This window comes from Populus alba, chromosome 4, assembly GCF_005239225.2.
Source record: "Populus alba chromosome 4, ASM523922v2, whole genome shotgun sequence".
Lineage (NCBI taxonomy): Eukaryota > Viridiplantae > Streptophyta > Magnoliopsida > Malpighiales > Salicaceae > Populus > Populus alba.
Genome location: NC_133287.1, coordinates 20,404,764 through 20,429,198, shown reverse-complemented (window position 1 = coordinate 20,429,198; position 24,435 = coordinate 20,404,764). Strand labels below are relative to the sequence as shown.

The 24,435-nt window shown below is 33.5% G+C and overlaps 3 protein-coding genes across 3 annotated transcripts; 1 reads left to right on the top strand and 2 right to left on the bottom strand.

Annotated features, from left to right (window-relative positions):
* The first annotated feature begins 650 nt into the window (after nucleotides 1-650).
* LOC118038959 (nitrate regulatory gene2 protein) lies at nucleotides 651-7,554 on the top strand. The gene is made up of 6 exons (XM_035045516.2): nucleotides 651-971; nucleotides 2,159-3,329; nucleotides 3,708-3,779; nucleotides 4,380-4,594; nucleotides 5,633-5,862; nucleotides 6,322-7,554. The coding sequence occupies exons 2-6, from the start codon at nucleotides 2,219-2,221 to the stop codon at nucleotides 7,007-7,009; spliced, it is 2,316 nt and encodes a 771-aa protein (XP_034901407.1). The 5' UTR covers nucleotides 651-971; nucleotides 2,159-2,218; the 3' UTR covers nucleotides 7,010-7,554.
* A 1,567-nt stretch (nucleotides 7,555-9,121) lies between these two features.
* On the bottom strand, nucleotides 9,122-10,207 carry LOC118038961 (NDR1/HIN1-like protein 13). Its single transcript, XM_035045517.2, has one exon. The coding sequence runs from the start codon at nucleotides 10,099-10,101 to the stop codon at nucleotides 9,253-9,255; it is 849 nt and encodes a 282-aa protein (XP_034901408.1). The 5' UTR covers nucleotides 10,102-10,207; the 3' UTR covers nucleotides 9,122-9,252.
* A 3,232-nt stretch (nucleotides 10,208-13,439) lies between these two features.
* On the bottom strand, nucleotides 13,440-18,938 carry LOC118038962 (probable inactive receptor kinase At5g10020). The gene is made up of 3 exons (XM_035045518.2): nucleotides 17,266-18,938; nucleotides 15,272-16,813; nucleotides 13,440-14,360 (listed from the first exon to the last, which is right to left on the bottom strand). Exons 1-3 carry the CDS (start codon nucleotides 18,164-18,166, stop codon nucleotides 13,774-13,776), a joined length of 3,030 nt encoding a protein of 1,009 aa, XP_034901409.1. The 5' UTR covers nucleotides 18,167-18,938; the 3' UTR covers nucleotides 13,440-13,773.
* Between the last annotated feature and the right edge of the window lie 5,497 nt (nucleotides 18,939-24,435).

Below are 24,435 nucleotides of genomic sequence, written 5' to 3'. Positions count from 1 at the left end.
CATTTTCATCTTTTTTTTTATTGCTTAACTTAAAAAAACTATGCCTAATTGTATCATATTTTGACATGAGTTCTAAATTTTGTTTATTGATTAGAATTGACTGGTCAATACAATATGATTATTTTTAAAAAAGTTTTAGCTTAAATTATTTTATAACTTTTTTATTTGTTTTTAAATTTAATTTAGTTTAAGATTTAATTTAGATTTAATACAAACTTTTATTTAAACTGCACTTCAACAAAACTTATTTAGAATTTAAATCATGGGATTGTTAAGTTAATTTATAAATTATTGAGTCAATTTAAACTATCCATTTTATCTTAAATGATGATATTTCAATTTTTTTATAAAAAAAATCTTTAAAATTATTTAATTAGGTTTTATATAAATCTTATCCCAGTGATTTAAATCATTGATAAACATACTAAATAAATATTTGAAATAAAACTAACTCATATAAGTGATAATCTTCGTATAATAATGATCCTTCCAATACACATAAATTCATTTAATAAAATTATATTCAATCCAATAACTATAATTTATTTTATTATTATATAATAATAAAAAAAATCTATCCTTGAAGTGTAGTCCAAAAGACAACGTAACTTTCATGTTCAAATTATGTTTTGTTTATAGTTTTGTTCCTCTTTGCAGATTGCGTTTTTGCATGGAACCACCGCCCCTTTCCCCTTTCCCTTTTACCTTTTACCTTACCTTACCCCTACCAGATTCTCCATCTCCCCCTCCCTCTCTTAAGTGTACTGTACAATCTCTCTCTCTGTGTCTGAAACCAAAATTCTTTATTATTTCTCATTGTATCTGTACAACATTACTTAAAGAAGAAATGTTGATTCTGTTTCTCATCTGAGTCTGCTCTGAATTCCACGCTCTCCCTCTGTCTATCATACTATGTTTTACTAGCAGTGGCTTCTTCTGATTGGATTACATTACTTCATCTTTTTTCTCTGGTGACCCACTAACCACCTTAATTTCATTTCTTTCCTTTTTGGTTTGATTAACTTCTAATTGATTTGGCATGAATATTGAGTTTTGATTGATTATTTGGTGTTTTTAATTGGTTAAGATTGATAGTTTTTTTTTTCTTTGTAGTCTTGTGAATTTTGCTTTAATTGGTTTGGCATGAAAGCATTGTGTTTTTTTTATAAAAAAAAGAAGAAAATTTCTAGTTCTGCTGGGTTTTGTTTGGCTTGAATTTGATATTTTTCGATGCATGATTGATTCAGTCTAATGGGTTTTCTTTCTTTGGAGAGGTGGTGGTTTCTTTCTCTCCATGTCTCTCCTGATGTTTTCTTTTTTGGTTAGTTGATAAATTAAGCAGAGATAGAGGTTGTAAAGTATGCAAAAAGGTCCTTTTTTGGTTACAGCTGAGTTTTGATTACCTGTGTATTTTGTAGTTTGATGTTTGTTGTGTTGATACAATAATTAGTGTTTTTTTGGCTTTAGAGCTTGGACACATGAATATTCATAGAGATTCCCACTCTTCTTTTGGGTTTTCTTCTTTTTAGACATAAGTTTTGAATTTAACAGTTTTTGAGTTTTTAGTTTGTGTAGCTTTTTGTTTCAAATTAAACTTTAAATGATTTTTCTTTCTTTGGCTTGGTACAAAAGTCCAGGATAATGGTTTTTCATATCAAGCATACTCTTGGATCCAAGGATTGAAGTCACTGTTCAAAGTCATGATTTTTATACCAGTACAGTTTCTTATGCCTCCACATTTCAGGATCCTCATGCCTTTACAATGGCCGAATTGAGTGTTTAAATTAATTCAGTGTGTTTATTTGCAACCTGGGTTGGTTTTTCCTTACTTCATTAGCTCAGGGTTTGGAATGGCCTTGGACTTCTTATTTGTAGTTGCTGGGGCAAAATTGCACGAATTTTCCACTTATCTCAGTAATTTGAGATGGCACATTTTTTGTTTTTTAAAATCGTTGTGAATTGTGAAGTCTTTTTTATGAGAAATCTATGTATAGTTTCTTCTCTGTTAAATTGAAATCTGAATTATAGAAGTTTGCTCCTTTTCTAAGATTTGATCGCTTGAAATGTGCTGTATTTGTTCTGTATAATATAGAGTTTCTCAGGTGTGTGCAAGTTATTGCTGCATTATCTTAGAAGTTTCTAATCCATTGATTTTCAGGAAGAAGCCTATGCCTTGACAATTTGATAAAGCGGGGATTGAAACATTTGGATCTGGGAAATGGGTGCTTCAAGTTCTAAAATAGAAGAAGACAAGGCTTTGCAGCTTTGTCGTGAAAGAAGGAAATTTGTCAGGCAAGCCCTCGATGGCCGGTGCTCGCTTGCAGCAGCTCATGTTACGTATATTCAGTCACTGAGAAGTACAGGAATTGCTCTTAGGAAGTTTGTTGAACCTGAAGTTCCTATTGAATCTTCGTTGTCCATCTCCACCAGTGCAACGCCAGAGCCACCTGCTTTGACTGAGAAGTCGCTTTCCCATTTTTCAGTCTCCTCTCCATCTCTATTTCACCCTGTTGATGCAGCTGCAAACCTTTCTCCATCACCATCTCCTCCCAGCTCAAGTCAGGTTCAGGCACATCATATGAAATTTAGGGGCTTTTCTTCTAAAACAATTGAAGAGAAACCTCCTGTAGTTTTTACAGGGACAGTAACGTCATCCAGTACCCCACAAAATACCACTCCTCGTTCCACTGAGAAACATGAAACGTCACAGTTTGATGCTTCATCAGTACCACCAGGGACGACTCAATGGGATTACTTCGTACCTTTTCATCCAATTGATCATCAGTTTTCTTTTCAAGATGGAATGCAACTGAACCATGGGTTCGGCAGTGCTGATTATTTAAGACAGCTCCGGGAAGAGGAAGGAATTCCTGATCTGGAAGACGAAGGAGAGAAAGCTTCGTTTCATGAAATTGCAGAATCTGAGGGTTCGGAAGATGAATTTGATGACCCTCCTGTGGATACTTTGGTGCGAAGTTTTGAAAATCTTAATAGGGTACATGATCTTGTTGCACCTAGTGCCTCACAAATCACGCCTTCCGCAAGTGGTGCAGCTTCAGAAACTGAGCTATTGAATGGGAAGAAAGGTAACTCTCCTGGTTTGTTGCCATTAAGAACACTATCAGCAGCAGTTTCTGTTTCAGCTGACAGACAGAAAACACCGATGAAGGAAGATCAATCAAAAAATAAGGTTTCCCCTAAGGACTTCTTTGCAAGCATAAAAGATATAGAGTATCTCTTTATAAAAGCTTCTGAATCTGGGAAAGAGGTTCCGAGGATGCTTGAAGCAAATAAATTGCATTTCCGTCCAGTGGTACCTGGAAAAGAAAGTATGGCCTCTTTCTCTCTCTTAACCTATGGTATTAGGGAAATAATATTTTTCAATTTTGTTTTTTATTATCTTATCATTTTTTGGCATCCGTGACATAATTAGAAGATGTTTATTTCCATGAGGTCTTGGAAAATATACTCAAAACATTTTTTCTTTCTCTCACCTCTTAGTATTTGAAAGACACAGTGATTGACCCAGGTTGGGCTTTACTTGGATAGGGCTCATTGCGGGTTTGAAGCCTTCATTGTAGAAAGTTGATGGGGACTTTGGCTTTTTGTTGAAGACCGATAACTACATATCAATTTCAATTTAAAGATAATTTAATCACTTGGCGTTCCTTTTCAGCCCTGAACTGGTAAATTTTATACTCTTGCAGATGGATCAGTGGGATCTACATTCTTCAAGGCCTGTTTATCTTGCGGGGAAGACCCTAGCCAAGTGCAAGAAGGTAGCTCCCTTAACTCAATGCAAATTATTTTTTCCCCTTCCATTTGGCAATAGTTTACCATTTTGGATGGATTAACATGGACATTGCTTCTGGAATGTCCATCATGAGGATACATATGGTTTAAAGTTCTGGTGATTGAAAGATTCATCATAATCTATGTTGAAGCTGTGATTTACTGAAGCAAATTCTACATAATATTACATGATGTCCTGAACGTTGTTGTTTAGATATATCAGATATGAATATATATTATAAAAATTTTCCCAACGTGTAGTATAGAGTTAATGAAAATGATGTCTTAGGATGAGTTGAGAGTCAAGACCATGTTAAGTCATCTTCTGTTTCAAAGTACAGGGCACAAGTCTTTTCATCCACTACCTTCACCTGTTGAAAAGGAAGATAAAAAAAGCACATTGAAATCTATCAATATCTCTTTGGGGATTGTTTAATTGCTTTTACTGTTATATTTAGGATTGTGCTGTTAAGCTGTGATATAAAATGTGTAATTGTAGTTAAAAAAAATCTTATAGAGAACAATACCTCAAGACCTTAAAAAACTTTTCCTTTATTACGTTCTAATTCTTTCTACTGTTTACGTAGAGCCTGCCCAAAACGATATGAATTACTTAACTTGGCATAGGACGACATCTTCGCAATCATCTTCATCCAGGACTCCTCTTGGATTAAACGCCAAGGATGATTCAGATGATCCAGTTGGTAATCTTTTTGATAATTTTTGCATGATCTCTGGTAGTCATGCCTCAACTCTAGACAGATTATATGCATGGGAGAGGAAGCTGTATGAGGAAGTAAAGGTACAGTGTTGACATTACTGCTGTTCATGTATTTTTCCTGATTTTCATATGATAATAAATGCAGTCTACTTGTTTTGCTGTCACGTGATGATGGAGAGGTGCACAAAGATCCGTTGTAAATGATCACATTCCAGTGGTTTAACAGAAATGCTCAAGGGAATACAAAACAAACTGTGAAACTTATGCTTCCCCTCCTCACCAGTTATTTTCATTGGTCAACTTATCCTAAGCATGTAGGACTCTGCAATCTGGTTCTGCTCCTCTTGTTTGGCTAGTTTATCCCTTGTTAGGTTAGGCATCCTGTTGCTGAGAATCGTACCCTGTTACTTTTCAGTTGATCTCAGTTTGCTGTTCTTGAGATAAGTTTTCCCTTGGGACAACAGATATGCTGTTGCCTGAGTCATTTCTCTATTGATTTTCAATTGTTTTCTAGGCAATCTAGACGTTTTTCTTTTTGGATTGATTTATCCTTCCATATTATTAGTTAAGATAAAACTCGATGTGTCTCAGTCACTCACATGGTGTAGGAAATCAAAATAAATGTTTTGCTACACGGTGTGGGAATCAAAGTAAATATTTAAGTAAGTAGTTTCTAACAGGGAAAATGCCTTCATTGGAGTTCATTCTTGCTATCCTTAACAGATTTTGCCACTTCCTCTCCCTTTTACTCTGTCCCTGGATTGTCTTTCCAATATGATTTAATATTTTAATTAAATTATAATAATTGTTTAATGTTCCACAATATAGATACTGTGAATAAAAAAGACCAAATGTTGATTGACTTGATTTTTTGTTTAAATAGGATAACACGGGAAAATTAAAATTTTAGTGGTGATGTGTCACTGCTTTTTTTTTTTTTTTTCATATATGTTGTTCTCCATCAACCATTCACTCTTTACAGGATCTTGTTTTTTTTATGCATGTTAGCTTAATTATCAATATTGATTTTCAATTTAGTAGACACCTAAATTGGACATTGCAAACAAAGAAAACGTAGAAAGTGTTCACAAGCTATATAGTATTTGCTCTAAATTTCAGGCTAGTGAGATGGTCAGAAGGGAGTATGATACGAACTGTAAAGTTTTAAGACAACTGGAATCAAATGGAAAAAGTCTCCACAACGTGAAAATTGATAAAACCCGTGCCATTGTTAAAGATCTACACTCGAGAATCAGAGTTGCACTTCACAGAATTGATTCCATATCGAAGAGGATTGAGGAATTAAGAGACAAAGAGCTCCAGCCACAACTTGAGGAATTAATAGATGGGTATGTATTCTTTTAGTTGAACTGGAAGTTGACTAAATTAATTGAACTGTAGGAGGTTCTACATGATTATGCATTGATAAACTCAAGTCTCTCATCATGATTGCATTATAATTAAGCTTGACGCTGAAAGGCTTCCTCAAGTGGGATGAACCATGAGAGACTTTCTACTTGTGTATTGACTTGAGTAAATATTTACTGAACATACATGGAACTTAATAATGGCTGCAATAGAATGGTAAAGCTGGATTCTTTGTTGGAGATTCACTAAAGCACTCTGATCCTTCCTAACAAAATTATATTCCTTTCACTGATTAGGGCAGATGACCAGTCCTTTCCTTGCGAATAATTCATGGAAAGATATACATAGTAGAAGCTTATAGAAGCTCATTTCTGAGAGAATTGTGCATATAGTTTCAGTAGATATTCTACTTTGATATTCACTCTCTCTGCCACTTGCAGGCTGAGTCGGATGTGGGAGGTGATGTTTGAATGCCACAAGCTTCAGTTTAACATCATTACAAAAGCATACAACAATTGCAATGCCGAGTTATCTATACAGTCAGAGTCACATCGGCAGGTTACTGTTCATCTTGAAAAAGAACTGAGCTCTCTATCTTCAAGTTTTACTAAGTGGATTGGAGCTCAGATTTCGTACCTGCAGGCTATAAATAGTTGGCTTTTTAAATGTGTCTTTTTTCCAAGCAAACCTGCCAAGAGAAAAAGGAGGCAACCGGAACCATCTAAGACTTTAAGATACTATGGCCCTCCTGTATATGTCACCTGTGGTGTCTGGTTGGACAAACTTCAGACCCTGCCTGCAAAGGAAGTCGCAGAATCTATAAAGGGTTTAGCAGCTGAAACTGCTCGCTTTTTACCACGCCAAGAGAAGAACCAAGGGAAGAATGCGAACCTTTCACCATGGAAGGCTGATAATGGCAGTGATTCAGCAGTTAACATGTTGAGAGATGAAGCATTGGAGGATTGTATCCTAGGTTTCAAGCATTTTCGATCAAGCCTGGAGGGATTTCTGGGTCAGTTGCATAAGTTTGCTGAGGATTCTGTCAAGATGTATGCAGAACTTGAAAAGGAAATCCAAGATACCAAGAGTAATTATGAAAGAGTGAAGTCCCAACAGCAAGTTGCTTAATCAGGGGAAAAAAAAAACAGCTTGGTTACAGAGAAGAGGGAACAATTCTGTTGCATTGTATCAACTTGACAGTAAGAAACTCAGACAGGCTAAGGATTTCAGATAGAGATCAATTGGATGCTGCATTTGCATACGAGGAAAGGAATAAAAGGGTTCTTGGTGGCTGTTTTTGGTTAAATCAAAGCTGAAACAAAGAGGCAAATAAAAATTTATAGAGAAATAAAAAGATGTTATAAAGGGGGTGGTTTTGCACTTCAAAAGCGGTTTTATGAGAAGATTCTGAGTTTCTGACTTTGGTTCCATGCATTCGGTTATACCCAGGAGTTCTCAAGGTTTTCTTTGTGGTTTTGTGTTTTCTTTTTTTTTTAGTTTAACGTGGGTGTCCGGGCCAGCTTACGCGCACCTCGACTAATCCCACGGGCCCTGAAATTAACGACCATATAAGCCTCCAGTGATGGTTTTGTGTTTTCTTGGTGTTACTTTGATACGTTAAAAACATCCATGTTGCCTACATTGAAATATTTGTAAATCTTGAATTTTTCCAACTTGTGGACCACCGTGCAGGCTTGCCCAAAAAATACCAGCAAGTTTTCAACATTAGGGTTTATGAATGTAAAAAACAAAAAAAATTATGTGATTCATTAATGTCCAATAAGCAAACCGCCGCCGCAGGCGGCAGTGGTGGTGGAAAGAAAACTTTAGTTAAAACACAGAAAGCGATCATAAAAGAAATTTCAGCATAAGAACAAATAATAGTATCAAAAAAGCAAAAACTTAAGAAAAAAGGAACCTTCCAGCCTAACATTAACATAATTTCAAAACTCAATGCCAGCTGACATTGTTAGGTGATTGATCACAGAAGCCTCGAAATTAAGGCGTAATTTCAGGTGTGCTTGCATTGACACTGTTGATATTTTTAATTAATTATTTCCTTTGATGAAAGAATCCCAGGATGTGACAGGAGCAAAATAAAATGTGACGAAAAGAAATACTGGTGTTTTTAATAATTTCACTAGTCTGGAAGACCTTGATTGGTGGCTGATTTGGCTAGGTAATTATGTCATAGATTCAGGTTCAAAATGAAAAAAAAATTATAAAGCAAAATTAATATATATTTTTTATTATTACAGTTCATTTTAAGACAAGGGAGTCACCCTCTATACAGTAAATGTGATTTACTTTAGTTATTGTTATTAACCTTTTTTAATATCATTTGATTTATCATGTTGAGATCTTTTTTATATTATTAATGATGTTATAATTAGAGTTTCGATTTATCTTCAGGATCTTTTTTTCTCTTTTTTTTTTGCTATTTAATATTTTTTAAAAGATGACGTTATTCTGAATAGCAATAAACTATAAAAATCGTGTTTTTCAATTGCGACACGTAATAAACTATGCTTATTTCGCCAATAAAATTTTAAGAATGTTCTAAAAACTAAAATTAAGCCAAAATTAAACAGACTTGATATAATTAAACTCAATGTGGTGATTCAAAGACTTGGGATTTGTGCTGAAATTAAACCATCAAACTATTTGACTTGATAAATCAACTTCTGACCTCATTAAAACCTGAAACAAAACCCATTTTAATTCTTAAAAAATTTCAAAACAATGTTATTTAATTTTTTATAAAAAAAATATTGAAATAATATCATTTTAAGTTAATCTAGATTAACACACACTACCAATTAAGACATAATGTAATTGTTTTGTCTCTCCATCATGCTTGTTTTCTTGATCCTTGTTCCCTGGCAAAATAACATTCATGTCACTACCAATTATGAACATTAAAAAAAAAAAAAATTAGTTGTTGCTTCATAGTCTTTTTTTTTTTTTTTTCCTACCAAGTTCTGAATCATTCGAAAACTGTGGCAGGCTTGCATTACCTAGACTTCGATTATTTAGTAAAATTTTAAAATAAAAAATACAAATAAATATATTCTCATAGTAACCAAACACTGCTATATATATATATATATATATATATATAGAATTAAACAAACATAAAAAAATATAAAAATTGCGGAAAAAATGGATCCCATTAATCCATAACATGCACACCACAACTTGAATTATTAATAAAAATATGTATAAAAAACAACGAATAAATATTTTAAATTCTGCAATCTCTGTTCCATTAATCTTTAACATGTTTGCCACTAATAAAATCACAATCTCCTCGAAAAATAATTAATTAACCAAAATAAAAAAAATAATCCCCAAATTTCACCAACTCTACCCTACCACAAATCCACACCATAATCACATTTTTTAGACCCAATCTCTGCAGTTGCCGTTAGATTATCCACCGTTAAATCACAGTCAATTTTAACAGTAATCTCCCATGTCTCAACAGAACCAACCTTAATCTTAACCGGAGCCCTCAAAGCCAGCTTAAACGGCACCTGTCCTTTGCTAGTCTCATCAATCATCGCCGTACGATCCCCGCTCGTTAACTCAACGGCAGACCCCTTTAACGGCGTTACAAACACAGTCACATTGTTTGTCCCTTGGTAGAAAATCGGTAACGATCCGGTAGCCAATTTAACGCTGTCATAGAAAACATCAACGGAACTTCCTCTTCTATAATAAATCCCAATTTTATCGTTAGGGTTATTCGCTCTCACAGTGACGTCAAATTCCGGAGAGACACGTCTTGATGACGTCAGATTAAACCCCGAAATCGACAAACGCTCGACTGAATAACCCGGTAACTCCGGGCGGAACACAAAATAGAACACAGCGGCAGCGACGCCAACGAGGAAGATGAAGGCAGTGAGGAGTGCGAGGAGCCAGCAGAGGCAGCAGCAGCAGGGGCTACGACTAGGCTTGCGGCGGGTGAGACGTTCGTGGCGTTTAGCATTTTCCGGTGGCGGGACTCGGTAGACTTGATCTTTGGGGATTTGGATGACGTAAGTTCCTGGTGGCGGTGGGACCGGTTTCTCTGACCGAGGAGCATCGGGTTTTCTTGGTGACACTGGGTAATGTACTTGATCATACTCCTCTTGCAGCTGTGCTGCTGCGGGAGGAGGTTTGAATTCGGTGGTTTGTGGTGGCGAGTCGTCTCGGGGATGAACTCTGTCGGCCATTGTTGATGATTATTGATCGACTCAGTGAGTTGAGACTGAGGCTTTGTGTCTGTTAACAGATCAGAGAGGGAAACGGAAATGCAGGTAAGAGAATGTGCTGCATCGTGTCTGGTGTTTTAAATAGGCGTGTCTTAAAGATGAGACCGCGTGAGAAATTATTTACTCGAATAAGGGGTAAATGGGGAATTTTGCATGTTAGAAGGAGAAAAAGAAAAGAGCGGTGCGCGGCGTTACCGCGTGAGGGATTAGCTTTTGACATTACGTTTAGATACGTTAGATAACGTTTTAAGAGTGTTAGGTATAAAAAATATATTAAATTAATTTTTTTAATATTTTTTTATGATTTTGATATATTTATATATATATTATTAAAAAAAGGTGTGCTAGATTATTTATTTTTATGAAGACTTGGAGGAGAAGGAATCCACAATATTGTAGCAAAAAATGCATGAAATAATTTCATAGACATCGGTAGATTGATTTAATTATTTGATGCTGTAATTGTCCTATAAATTAAAGAAATTATTTTTTTCTAAAGGGAAAAAATAATATTTTGATTGTAAGCATTAACTCAGTGGCTTTATCCAATAAATCAAAGACATGATACGTGTGATATAAAATATTATTTAAGAAGAAAAATAGGTGGAAGTGATTTTGACATAATTACTAGCTATTTAATTATTAATCCAAAATAGAAAAGAAAAATCCCAATTATCGTGCCAACGCTAAATCATGGTAGAGCAAGTAAATATTTGCTTGCCAAAAATAAAAGACTACTCTTTGATCTTATATGAGGTTTCAGATTCTAGCTTATTGTCAATATTAGGGGTGATTATTTTTGATTTAGTTTGATTTTTATATAAATAAATAAAAAATAATCAAATTGAATTTAAAAAAAAAACCAAAACCGGTTCAAACCAACCGATTTCAGTTTGGTTTGAATTTTGTAGGATAAAAATAGGTTCGAACTGGTTTGACTCGGTTTTTTTTTCTGTTTTTTTGTTAGGGTTTGGGTTTTTTTTGTTTCGGGCTTATAAAACCGACCCGGTTGGTTTTTTTAAATTTTTAATCAGTTTTTTTTTTCACGGTTCGAGTTTTTTTGATTATTTTTTTTCTAGTTTTCTCTACTTAATCAGTTTTTTAAATTTTTTTGCTCACCCCTAGTGAGTTGTGCTAAGTATTAATAAAAATATAATAAAAAGAAACTTTAACATGTAATTTATTCAATTAATAGCTAGGATTCATAAATAAATTTTATTTTAAATATTAATTCAACTGTTCATGTATAGTTTTGAATTGTTTTTTATTATATAATTTCTTTTATATTTACCTAGCTAGTAAAACTGAGTCAGTACCAGTAATTAGATAAAGAAATTAACTCAGAAAAAAGTTAATTAAATAATTAGCTATGATTACAAGGCACCATTTCTTGGACTTTGATAGGCTCTTCTTAGTGTCCGGCACCAAGTTAAAATAAGGAAGCATGCTCCATGTAGATTTAAAATATTTCGAACCAATCAATGGACAAACACATGCTTTCAAGAAAAGAAAAAAAAAAAACATTGGATTCATGGAATGCACGTTGTAAACAATGTGTATCACATGCCAAAAAACATCAAGAAAATTAATTATAATTAGGGATAAAAAAGATTTCAGGACAAGAAGAAACAATAATAAAGAGAAAAAAGAAGTAAAAAACAAGGCAGGAAATGACATGCATGTACCTGAGCTCTTCTGTCTGGGCGGGGTTATTTGTGTGTAGCTTGGATGTATGAGAGGGAGAGGGTAACTGGGTTCAAAGAGAGAGCAAGAGAGAGTGGATTTATTATATAGCTGGAGATGAGTCATTAAAACATGAAGAACAGTTCATATATTCTTCGATGCCAAGAAGACTGCAACACGGTTTGAGAAACCGAAACAGTCAAAGGGTTTGGAAGGAAACTAAAATCCAACTAGTTTGGGAATAGGGTTCTTGGATTGGACAATTGGTTAATTAATTGAAAATATATGTGTACTAAAGAATAAAAATTATAAATTTTTGTTCTGAAAATGTCATGGTATATTTATAGTTGATGGGTTTTATTTTTTTGTGAAGAGGAGGTATGCAATGTAATTACTCTAATAACATTTAATAAAAGATAAATATTTTTTATATGTGTATTAATGTTTGATAGAAATATAATGGGTTTTTGGAGGAATTTTACACACCTAAAAAGATATAGCGATATTAAAATTTAAGATTTCAAATGTAGCTAAGTCTATAAAAGATGAATTATTTCTTGATGATAGTTATTTCCATGGACATGCTAAGGGATGATGCTCATTACCTTAGACTTAACTAACTTTTAAGTCCAAGTGTCATGGGTTATGTATCTTTACTAACCCATGTTGTCTTGGAATTGATTGATTGTGAAGTTCAAGTGTATCAGACTTGGCTGACTGCCAAGTTCAAGTATCATGAGTTTGGTATTTTTGTCAGACCCGCGTTAACTTAGGCATGGTTGAGTGTCAAATCTAGGTATTTTGGATCTGACATGTTTGTTAGACCCACGTTACATTAGACATGGTTGACTGCTAAGTTCAAATACCTTAAATTTGACATATTTGTCAAACCTATGTTAGCTTGGACACAACGATCTGTCAAGTTCAAGTGTATTGAATCTGATATTTTTGTTAGATCCATATTATATTAGGCATGATTGATTGTCAAATTCAGCATCTTGGGTCTAATATCTATATCAGATCCATGTCACCTTAAATATAATTAATTATCAAATTTAAATATCTTAAATCTGACAGGGACAGACCACCTTGGAGAGGGGAAGACCAATTTTGCCTTTCTATTCTTGTTTCGAGGTTTTAGGGATATACAATTAAATTCGGGACAAACCCCTCCCGATTTCTGGCTGAATAATTAAATAATACGAATTTATTTTATTTTTATTTTACATAGAATTCATGGATACACGCAAAAAAAATGAACGCTCGTTAAATCAATATAATTACACTTATGTCATTGTGTTTGAACACGAATTATTTTATTTTATTTATTTATTAAAATTTTATTTTTAATATCTATTAAAACAAAAACAAAAACAAAAACAAAAACAAGATCTGAAAACACACAAAAAATTAATTTAACAAATAAATATTTTTAAAATACAAAAACATCCAAGATGATGGAGTGTTACTGGTAAGTGTAATTTGTTTGTATAGGGCAAACATAAAAAGAAAAGGATTAGGAGAGTGCCATGGCATCATTCAAACATCTCTCTTTTTGCTAGAGGAGCAATGCTCTTCCCCATTCTTACAATGTCAAGAAAAAAAAGGGAGAGTGATTAATAAATAACTTGCAGCAAAAGGATATTTTTGCGTCCAGAAAAGAACTTTGTAAAGAGTAGAGTATACCTTACAAGATAGGGTTAACAAAGAATGGCTTAACCCATCCATCTGAGAGAGAATTTATTTCCCTAATTTCCCCGGGCTATAAGAGCCAGTAAACCACCTATACAAAGCCATTATTCAAAGGATCAACTGCAGGTTAAGAACATTAACAGATACCGAAACAATTAGAAGCAGTATCCCTCCAAAAAATAAAAGAACAGTAATAGCAATAAACTGGGTTAGTGGCAAAAACAATGGTTAGAACTTCTGTTTTCTTTGAGGTGCCTTTCATGATGCTACTGTTGAAAGATCTTCGAATACTGTTTTCATGTCAGGCCTTTCGGATGCTGGTAGGATACATCTAAGAGCCACCTGGAGCATTTCATCGACAACTCTGGGAGCCTCTGCGTTAGGGGTATCCGTAAGCAGCTTGTCGAAGCACTCACTGGAACGGTTTTCTTCAGACAATAACCTTACCCAGTCTGTCAGATCAACCACTCCTGGGTCTGCAGAAACTATCTCCCATGAACATTTTCCAGTCAGGAGCTCTAACAAGATAACTCCAAATGCATAAACATCACTCTTCAATGATGGGCAGGGTTTACTTGAACTAGCAAATTCAGGTGGCCGATAGCCAAGAGCACCTGCATTCAGAACTTGTTCTGCTGTGCCAGCAGAAGTCAATATTCGATGGAGACTGTAATCGGTGAGCAGTGGATTCATGTTTGGGGGTTCTAATAAAATGTTTGTAGATTTGAGGTTTCCATGGGGAATTGCTCTTTCATTGTGTAGGAAATTCAGGCACCGGGCGACATTTACAGCAATCCTCAGCCGATCATCAAGAGATAAAGACTGAAGTTTCCTTGGCTCTGATTCTGCACAAGACACAAAGGTAATCTTTAATTCCCTAAAAGGAACGTTAATTTCTTGCATAACATTGGGAAAATTCAGAACAGAAACGTAGAATTTCTATACCAGTAACTAAACTTCCTTGTCTTCTTGATAATTTTGCACAAGAGGGGGTTTCAAAGCCAATGAAGTGCATGAGGCAGCAATGGTTACAATTTTATTATGTCATGCTTGTTACACACACATGTTCCATAGTCACAGCCGAACAAATCAAGAAATACTAAAACAGCTACATTACAGGATATAGGTTTACAGTTCAAGCACAATTCATGAACCTTGAGGAGCAAATCATTTCTGCAAGACTGCCAATGCCATATTGAGAGAGCATTCAACCCCTACATATGCAGCTAATCTGCTAGTTGAAGCAATAAAGCGAGAACAGAACTGCTCAATTCACTTTAAATGGACACCATTGTTGGAAACAAACAAGACCAACGCATGTAAAAGCCTTTTTGCTGCAGTCTCTATTATTGAACCAGTAAATACTTTATATCGAGACAATTACACAATGCAAGTCAACTATTCTCAATAAAAAACATGGGCGATAGTAAAAGGAAACTTTAGTAATTTGTTTAGTTATGACATACAATAGAACCAGATTTGATGATATACATTTCAACTGATAGAATAGCACACTGAGTATTTTTATAACCAAAAGAAGGGGAAAAGAGAGAAGTAGATGAACATTTTGCGGCATATAGAGATAATTGTTCAGAAGTCTGCGATACATATATATATGCATTTCTGTCAAGTTGGTTTTGTACACCGTATCGACAAGGCATTCAAAATATCCACCCAGACTTCCATGATGGTCGTCTTAAGAAGTTAAAAAAGAAAGAAAAGGAACAAAAATGTTGCCTCACTGGAGATGTCTTACCTTGAAGATAGAAGGCCAAACATTGCGCATTGATATATTTTGTTATTATCATCTTCTCATGGTCTTTTGGACCCCAGTAGTAACCCTGAAGAGAAACTAAATTTGGATGTCTGATGCTCCCGAGTTTCTTTACTTCCCTAGCAAAATCCTTCTTCCCTTTAGCTATTCCCTCTTTTAACCACTTTATCGCCATTACATAGCCAGAGTCAAGTGTAGCTTTATATAGCGCACCATGGCAACTCCTTCCAACAACTTCTGCTGGAGCACATGAAAGTTCTTCTGCAGTGAATGTTAGAGAACCATCAAAGAGATGCAAATTCCCAGCCAACTTATCCGGAGATCTAACTCTCAACACCCCAGGAGTGTCAGATGATAGCGGGCTTTTAGAAGGTGATGCATTTGAAGATGACAAATGGGGAGAAGTCAACCCTCCATCTTTTGTTATTGATTCGAGATGCTCTTTAGACTTCTGTGGAACTGAGGATGTGTTCCCTGGATCATATGCAGACCCCATCTGGGTTAGGGAGTTACTTTGGTGGAAGCTAAGTGATGCAGATGATTGGCTTGGATTTTTGTTGACTCTTGATGAAGAGATGGAAGAACCCTCCTCCTGTGGGACACCTTCACTTCTCTCATCTCCTTTCAAACTTCTGGTACCATGTGTCGGCTGATGGGTGCGGTAATAAATCATCATGGACAAAAGAGCTATTATAGTAGCAGCACCAACCATACTTGCAATCAGAGCAATTTTAATAGCAGGTTTCATTCGAGATCGACCCCCCTTCAAATTCACAAGGGCTGGAGGCCCCTTTGATGAGGATGGCAAATAAGGAAAAATCAACAAAGAATTTCCTGGATGGAAAGCTGAATCAGGAAACCGCCTCAAGTTATCAGGAACCACACCAGAAAAATTGTTAGAAGACACATCAAATCCTTTCAATCCATCAGGAAGGTCCCCAGGGATGCTGCCTTTCAGTTTGTTGTTAGATAGGTTAAGATACACCAGGTTATGGAACTTACTGATTTCTGGGGGCAAAGATCCCTCTAAAGAATTGTGTGACAGGTCAAGAGACACCAAACTCAAATTTTCTCTAGAGTCATGGACCTCCTTAAGAGGTATTTCCCCCATGAAATTGTTGGCTGACAGGTTGAGGTCAGTCAGTGTTGTTGAGGTGAAGAAATCTGGAAGGAGGAACCCTGTAAGAAAATTGAGGCTAAGATCAATCACCTTTAGTTCTGAGTATGTACCCAACACCGGTGGAAGATCACCATTCAATGAGTTGTTTGATATCTTCAATGTAGTTAGCCTCAAGAATTGAGAAGTTTGGTTAGGCAAAGTTCCTGTCAATGAGTTTGAACTCAACTGAATAACTTCCACGTAATTTCCCCAGTTCTGGATTCTGGAGAAATTCCCTGTGAGCATATTATTACTCAGATCAATGGTGGCACAGTGGCCTACAGTGGCTGGTAAAGGGCCTGAAAGTTTGTTTGAAGATATATTCAGCTTCCTCAGAGTTGTAGAGGTGATACTTCCTACTGGACCTGCCATGGATTTGAATCACTTTAAATTACAGGTAAAATTTGATCATAAAAACTCTCAAATTTAAAATCAATGGATAACTTTTGACAACTATAACCGAAAAACATACTAGAAGGTTGGGAAACAGAAATCTCTACATTCCAAATGCTTTTCAAGTTGCTTACTGCATTAAGAGTGTTTCTACAATAGTAGTTTTCAATATTTTCCAGATTTCACATTGACTTTCAATGTTCAAACATGGAAGGGGCAAAAAATATTTCTTCCATTATCCTCACCAGGGTTGTTATAATTCTACTTGTAATTAAACAGATCATTCCAATGCTGCAATGCACAAGAGGAAATAAATAGAACACCAAATTAGTTTTAAGTCTACTTCTCCTGAAGTTACAAGGAAATGTGAAGAAGTGTATATGTAATAATAAAAGACTACCAAGTGTTGTTAAAAGCAACATACCTTCAAGTTGATTAAGGCTAAGATCCAGTTCAATCAACACCATCGAGCTATCTTGCAGAAGAGCTTCTGGTAAAGACCCTGATAACTGGTTGCCACCAAGCCTAAGAATCCGAAGAGAAACAACAAATTGGAAGGGGGGAATAGGCCCAGTTATCTGATTATTGCTAACATCAAAGACCTCTAAGCTGTCAAAATACGGCACTCCATCGTGAGCAAAGAGCTGCCCAACCAAGTAATTGTGGCTTACATTCAAATACTTGATTGATGAAACAAAGCTAGCATTTCCGAGTCCCAAATCCAATGAACCAGAAAATTGGTTGATGCTCAAATCAACATGAACCACAATGTCCAACTGGGAAAGAAGACCCATTATATCCCCAGAAAAGCTATTATGACTCAAATCTAAGTACTCCAAGCTATCGAGATTGCCAAAACCTGAGGGAACAATGCCTTCAAAATTGTTTGAAGAAAGATTCAGAAGCACTAAATTCTTCAACTTTGACACCCCAGAAGGAACAAACCCATGAAAAAAATTGGATGAGAGATCCAGAAATTCAAGGGACTCGATGGAACCAACATTCGAGATAGTGCCCATCAACTGGTTGTTCGAAACCGACAAGTTTCGAAGCATTTTAAAGCCAGCAAGAACTGGGAAACTGAAGTTTCCAACAAGACCAACATCATTTAGAGTGATTGAAACCACATGACCATTGACACAGGTAACCCCGTACCAGGTCTGAGGGCACCCATCAGATGCCAAGGACTTGCTGTCCCATGAGTCAAAAACTTTCCCTGATGGGTCTTTCTCAAAACCCTTCCTGAGCTCCAAAAGTGCTTTAAAATCAGATTGTCCTAATGCAGCTACTACCAAGAACAATAAAATCAGGCAGATCGTTTGCATTGTCCCAAGGCTAGTTCCAAACCACAAAACGACCAATATGAAGAAAGACTGAACTGGTTTCCCGGCAATATCAAATGCTACTTCATGAATGTCACAACCAAGTCAAGACCATAAGGTTCTAGTACAAAAGGAATGAAATCAAAATGTAATCACCCTAAATGCGACTTTAGAGGAGAATCCAAGCAATTAGTCAACAAATGGGAGGATTGAAGAGCAAAATGAACCAAAAACAACAATTATTTCCTAACATAAAATTCCCAAAATTAATCCAAGCCAAAAATCACAAACCCCATTGTCAAAAAAATGGAAACTTTAAGTCCACTCGAGTCAAAATACGCCTAACATGAGAACAAAAAAAAAAAGGCAGAAACTTGATGAAATAAAGAAGACAAATTTGCACAATCTTCATCAGCTAGACAACTCATGGAATCCAAGCAAGAAATTTTTACGACAATGTGAATAAAAACATGCAACCCAGTTGAATAAAATCTTCTCCTTTTTCCACAGAAACGCACAAAGCAGGAGGGGAAAGTTCGAAGAACCTGACAAGCTTTGTAAGTGACAGGACAGCATGAGGTTAGAAATGTGGGTACCAATGAATGTGATGAAACAGCGAATACTAGAAGAAACAAGGACAAAGAAACACAGCCAAGAAGTCTAAAACGGGTGAGTGAAGGTGGGAGGGAGTGAAGGAGTGAGAGAGCATAGCAGATCAGACAAAGACAGGGAGGAAGAGTAGGTAAGTGGTGTAATGTTTTACTATATTATTTGTCAAATTGGAAGTATGCAATAACTATCAAGAAAAGGACAGGTTTACTTTAAGGCAAATGCCTAGTTACCTGGCAAGAAGAGGATAAAAAAATTGAGGTTGAGTTGGCTTCAGATTAATTTGTGTTTTTGTAGTTCCTAGAAACAAAGGTTCTACGAATCCCAATGCATTCTTTCTTTGAATCAGCTCATCTTTCTGTTGATGCAGGGATATTAATAGCTGTGCTTGGATCGTGGTAAATGTAGAATATTTCTTTTATTTTTTAAATAATATTTTTTATTTTTAAAAAATTTATTTTAATTCCAGCCCATTAAAACAATCTTAAATCATTAACAAAAAAGTATTAATTTAAAACAAAAACAAAAATAAACATTATGACCGGTCAATACAACTCTTAACTGGTCAACTCTACATAACTAAAAACTAATTTAATTTTTAAAAAAATAATCTGATAATGTTATTTTAAAATAACTTGGATTAAACAATTTAATTTACACTTTTAATTTTGGACTGGATTACGAACGGGTTTAATATTATTATTATTATATATTTCAAATTAATAATAATACCATGCATTATAGAGATGCAATTTTATCACGTCATGGTTCCAGAGGAGGAGAAAAAGGACTGTCAGTCTACAGTCAATTTGAGGAGTATATTTGCAGGTTCGAGAGCTGACCTTTGCGCTGTCGTCTAGCAGAAGTTAATGCATGTATTGTGACGAGGCATCCATGTCGTCCACCGGGTATCCCAGGCAACTTGGATGGACTCTTCTATCTTTTTCACTCTTTTATTTAAAAATAGTTTTAAAAAAAAATTCTTTTTTTACTTCAAATACAAATAGAAGGTAATTCGAACTTTTTTACATGGACACATTAGTGAAATTAATTAGGAGCAAATCTGATTTTTTATTTCTTTTTATGAATTTTTAAATGATTTAATTAGCTTAATAAAAAATGAAAAAACCGTTCACTTGCATCCAAAGGCATTAGTTTTCTAAACACGTTTATATTACTCATTTGCAATTTTGCACTAGGAATATAGCTTTTTATTTTGGTTTTTTTATATAATAAAGTTGATATTTGAGTAATTTATTCTTTCACGTATATAAAATATTAATAATAGTTAGCCAAAGTATGGGAGTATCCTACCATTTAAATTTCATATACAATTTAGTACTTGTTCTTTTACTTGATATTTATTTTGTTTTATATATTTTTTAATTTCATTCTTGATTATTAAGTTTTATTTGATTTTTATATAAATTTAGTTTTTATTTTATTGATATTTTTAAATACTTTCACTAATTAAAAATTTTCTCTAATTTCATCACTTGTTATTTGATTTAAATTTTTTTCGAGTCAAATTTAGCACTTGATTTTTTTTTTACTAAAGTTTGTTTTATTTTGGATCTTTTTTTTTTTATTTCATCTCTCGATATATATTTATGTAGCCACAATTTTTGAAAGTTAACACAGGTTGGCTTTGGTTTTTTTTTATGTTTTTTTATAAAAACAATTTCAAATTCACCATTCAATAATTTATTTTTGTGGAATTGGTTTTTTTTTTTTTGCTTTCCTTTTTATATAATTATCCAAATCCTATGATCATAGTCGTATGATTCAGATTTTTTTATTTTTATTTTTAAGTTTTATACCTCATCATTTTTATTAAGAATCTTGCTATGATTGATTGCAAGATAATATTTATTGAAAAATAATGTTTTATTGGATAATTTTTTTTAAAAAAAATAATGATGTCATTTTAAACAATGATTAAAAAACATATTAATAAATGGATCTCGCCTACATTTAATCAAATCAGTTCAATTACTCGGATATAATAAAGTTAATTTTCTAAAAGAGTCGAGTAAACCTAACCTAAACCATGTTCCAATTCAAAAAATCACCTAGTCACCATGCCGATAAATATATAATGCTATGATTGATTGCTGCTGGTGCCAATTGAGGGTAATCCTAGGGGAGAAACATCTTCTTGATAGCAAGTATGCAACGATTCCACTCAGATAATAAATGGGCTTTAAGTTGACTTAGCTTGAACTCACAAAAGCCCAAGAAGGCCCGCTAAAGAGACCAGCTCATCCTAAGAGTATAGATATACACATTCAAGTCCAGCCCATATGAAATTAACTCAGGAGACCAGGAAATCAAAACCCAATTATAATCTAGAAGGCCAAGCCTTGTATACAAAACAAGTAGACCAAATCAAATCGCCATTTCAAATCCAAAAATATATAAATTTGAATCCTTTCACTTGTGATGTCAAGTGGCTCATTGGTAATTTTAAATTCAATGATATTTAGAGAAAAAAATAATAACTTTTCTTATCTTTTTTAAATATGTTAAAATTATTTTTATAAATATGTTTTTAATTCAATAATTCTGGTTTAATAAACATGAGAGGATATCAATAAAGGATGTATGGTATAAATCTAAAACCCAAATCAAGATTTTCAAATTTGATAAATTTAAATAACTTTGTTTGACAATAAATTTAGCTATATTCCTCAAGCTAATACAACATTATTTGGATTGATCTAAAGGACATAAAAATGAAAGACTGAATAATCTCTACAAAACTTCTTTGGATTAATGCTAGTTATTTTTTTTGACTTGTGCTTCGCCGGATCGGATAATTTTTTTTAGCAAAAAAAAATTACCCGAGCTTTTCAAATGTTTTTTGTATAAAAAAAGTTATAATTATAAATAAAAAAGGCCTATGCATGTATTTAATTAAATATATTGAGAACCATCAGTGTCAATAAAATGCAAAAAACAAAGTGTTAAAACGCCTATTAAACTCACCTCGTTGTAGGTTGAATATTTTTTTTTCTAACATGAAATAATGAATGTGCAGTTGTTATTAGCGTGCTTTTTAACATTGAGTAAAAAATATAACCGTAAATAAAAAAAGATGCTTATACATAATAAAACATAGTAAAAATTGCATGCATCAATAAAAACATATAAGATTTCAAGTTGATTATTAACATAGCAAAAAAATAAATCAATGTTGTAATTGCCACAACTAAACATCATTTTCTTGATCCTTGTATGATAATTTTTTAAAAAAAAAGTGCAAAGAAAAAAAATAAAAAAGAAATTACAAAAAAATAAAGATAAGAACAAAAATAATGGTATAAGCAAATCAATTATGGAGTGATAAATATTAAAAGTGTTACAAATAGAAAATAATATTTTTTTTTCAGAAAAAAATGTAAAGAAAAAAAAAAAAAACTCAAAAAATATTATAGTAGAGATAAGAAACAATATAGTGATAAATAGACGAAGTATAAAATAATAAAAATATTAGATATAGAAAGAAAAAAAATACAAGAGAAACTTGTTTTCTTTAAAAACACTACAGTCCTGGAACTACTATAATACCGTTACACTAACAACTGGCAAAATTTATAATCATCTCTTTTCAATAAGAAAACACCATTTGTTTTTAGTATATATTTTAGATAGGTAGTTTATGTTATGCTGCAAATCTTTTTATTTTTTATTTCGTATGAAAGATATCAAAATAATGCAAATATTTTTTTTTTTAAATAAAAATAAAAACTCTAATCATTGACTTGAATGAGTTTAATAAATTCAATTAATTTAATAATATAATTAAAAAATAAGATATTGATAGCAAATAAAATGAAAAAAAAATAATATCAATTCAATATAAAAGATGAACACTTATAATATTATGAAAATATATTTAGGAATAAAAAAAAAATAACGAAATAACTAAATTCTCATTCCATTCAAAGCTAAGAAAAATAATTTTTAGTAGCATCTAACAAATTTCACTTCGCAAAAAATTTGAAACACCCGAAAAGCACCCTGAACCAAGAAACACGTTTTGTTCTCTTTTAAAGGTGATTAAGTAATTACACTACGGGTAAAATATATAAAAACACTAATTAATTAATTAATATATAATGCTTTCCTAATGCGAGCACGTGCACGTGTCTGAGCTGTTTTAATTTTTTAAATAAAGAATTCGTAGTAGCTATCCAAAGGAGACTTGTCAAAGGATGAATTGATAACCACTTCTGACCCTACCATCTTTCCTTGCATCGCAAATTGATATTAATAAATGAAAGGAGAGAGATGGAAGAAAGACTAATTAAGCATTCCCTAATCCTCACATGCTTAAAAATTAAGCGTGTTTGATGATATCATACATATGCTTTAAAAAATGTTTGGATAAAAAAAAGTTATTCATTTGATTTTTTTATTTTTTTTGGATAGTTTTAATATATAATAAAAAAATTGAATTTAGTCCAAATATATTTTAATATTCACTTTTATATACAACTTAATTATAAAAATTAAGAGCATTAACATAAACATTATAGAGACCAATGATAATTAAGACTCTAAATTGACAAATACATGAAGCTAAGAGTATGTTTGTGTAACAATTCGGCTCAACTTACCATATATTATCCGCTTTAGGCTTTATTGTTCTCACGGTTTTGTTCCTGATGACGCGAGCCCATATTTGAATCTGACGTCTCAAAACGCGCATAGTTAGCAACCAACACTCTTAATAAGATCAGCTACCAATCCCTCACCCGCCGATATGGGATATGACAGCTTGTTTTTATATTTAAAAAATATTTTTTTGAAATTTTTTTAATTATTTTTTTTATAATTTTAGATTATTTTAATACGTTGATATCAAAAATAAATTTTTAAAAATAAAAAATTATCTTAATATATATCAAAAATAAATTATTATTATTATTATTATACTTTCAAGTATTATCCGAGGAATAATTAATACTTTGTCCTACATGCACAGTGTATTAACTATTGAGACCACAAGTCTTCGATATTTTCCATGAGAAAACAATGCTCTACTACGCATAACTTCTCCCGTGGATTAATCAAACGACTTTGAATCCTGGTCTGGATTTATATTGGATAAGAATGAAGTTATTAATTTAAGGGATTAACTCGTAATCCAATCAAAATTTAATATGATTTTAAAAATATTAAAATAGTTTTTCTATTTTTTTTTTTTAAATTATGAAATGATGTAATATTAAATTCACCAAGATCATCAACAGAGTTTAATAACTGTGATCTCAACACCCAAAATGTTGACTTAAGACTCCAAATTAATAAAAACGTGAAGCTAAATCTCAGCCAATAATGTTTTGTTTTTTAGTATATGCTGTCTTGTCACAAGGGACCTAGCAGCATAGTGGATTCACTATTGAGACCATGAGGCTCTCAATTTCTTGAATCTGAACGAGCAAGATGTTGACTGCTGACAGCTTTTCAAAACCTCAGCAGTGATGAAAAGATCCCACGAACTTCCATGAGGAGCCGTGCTTGACTGGGATGGTGAGGGACCCCACCCACCATACCATATCGCCAGCTTTGATTAATTAATGTTGAAGAAACTAGTCAACTTGGCATCTCACAACTAAGTTTTGTGGGTCTGTATTCACATGGAGGAGGCCATGGTA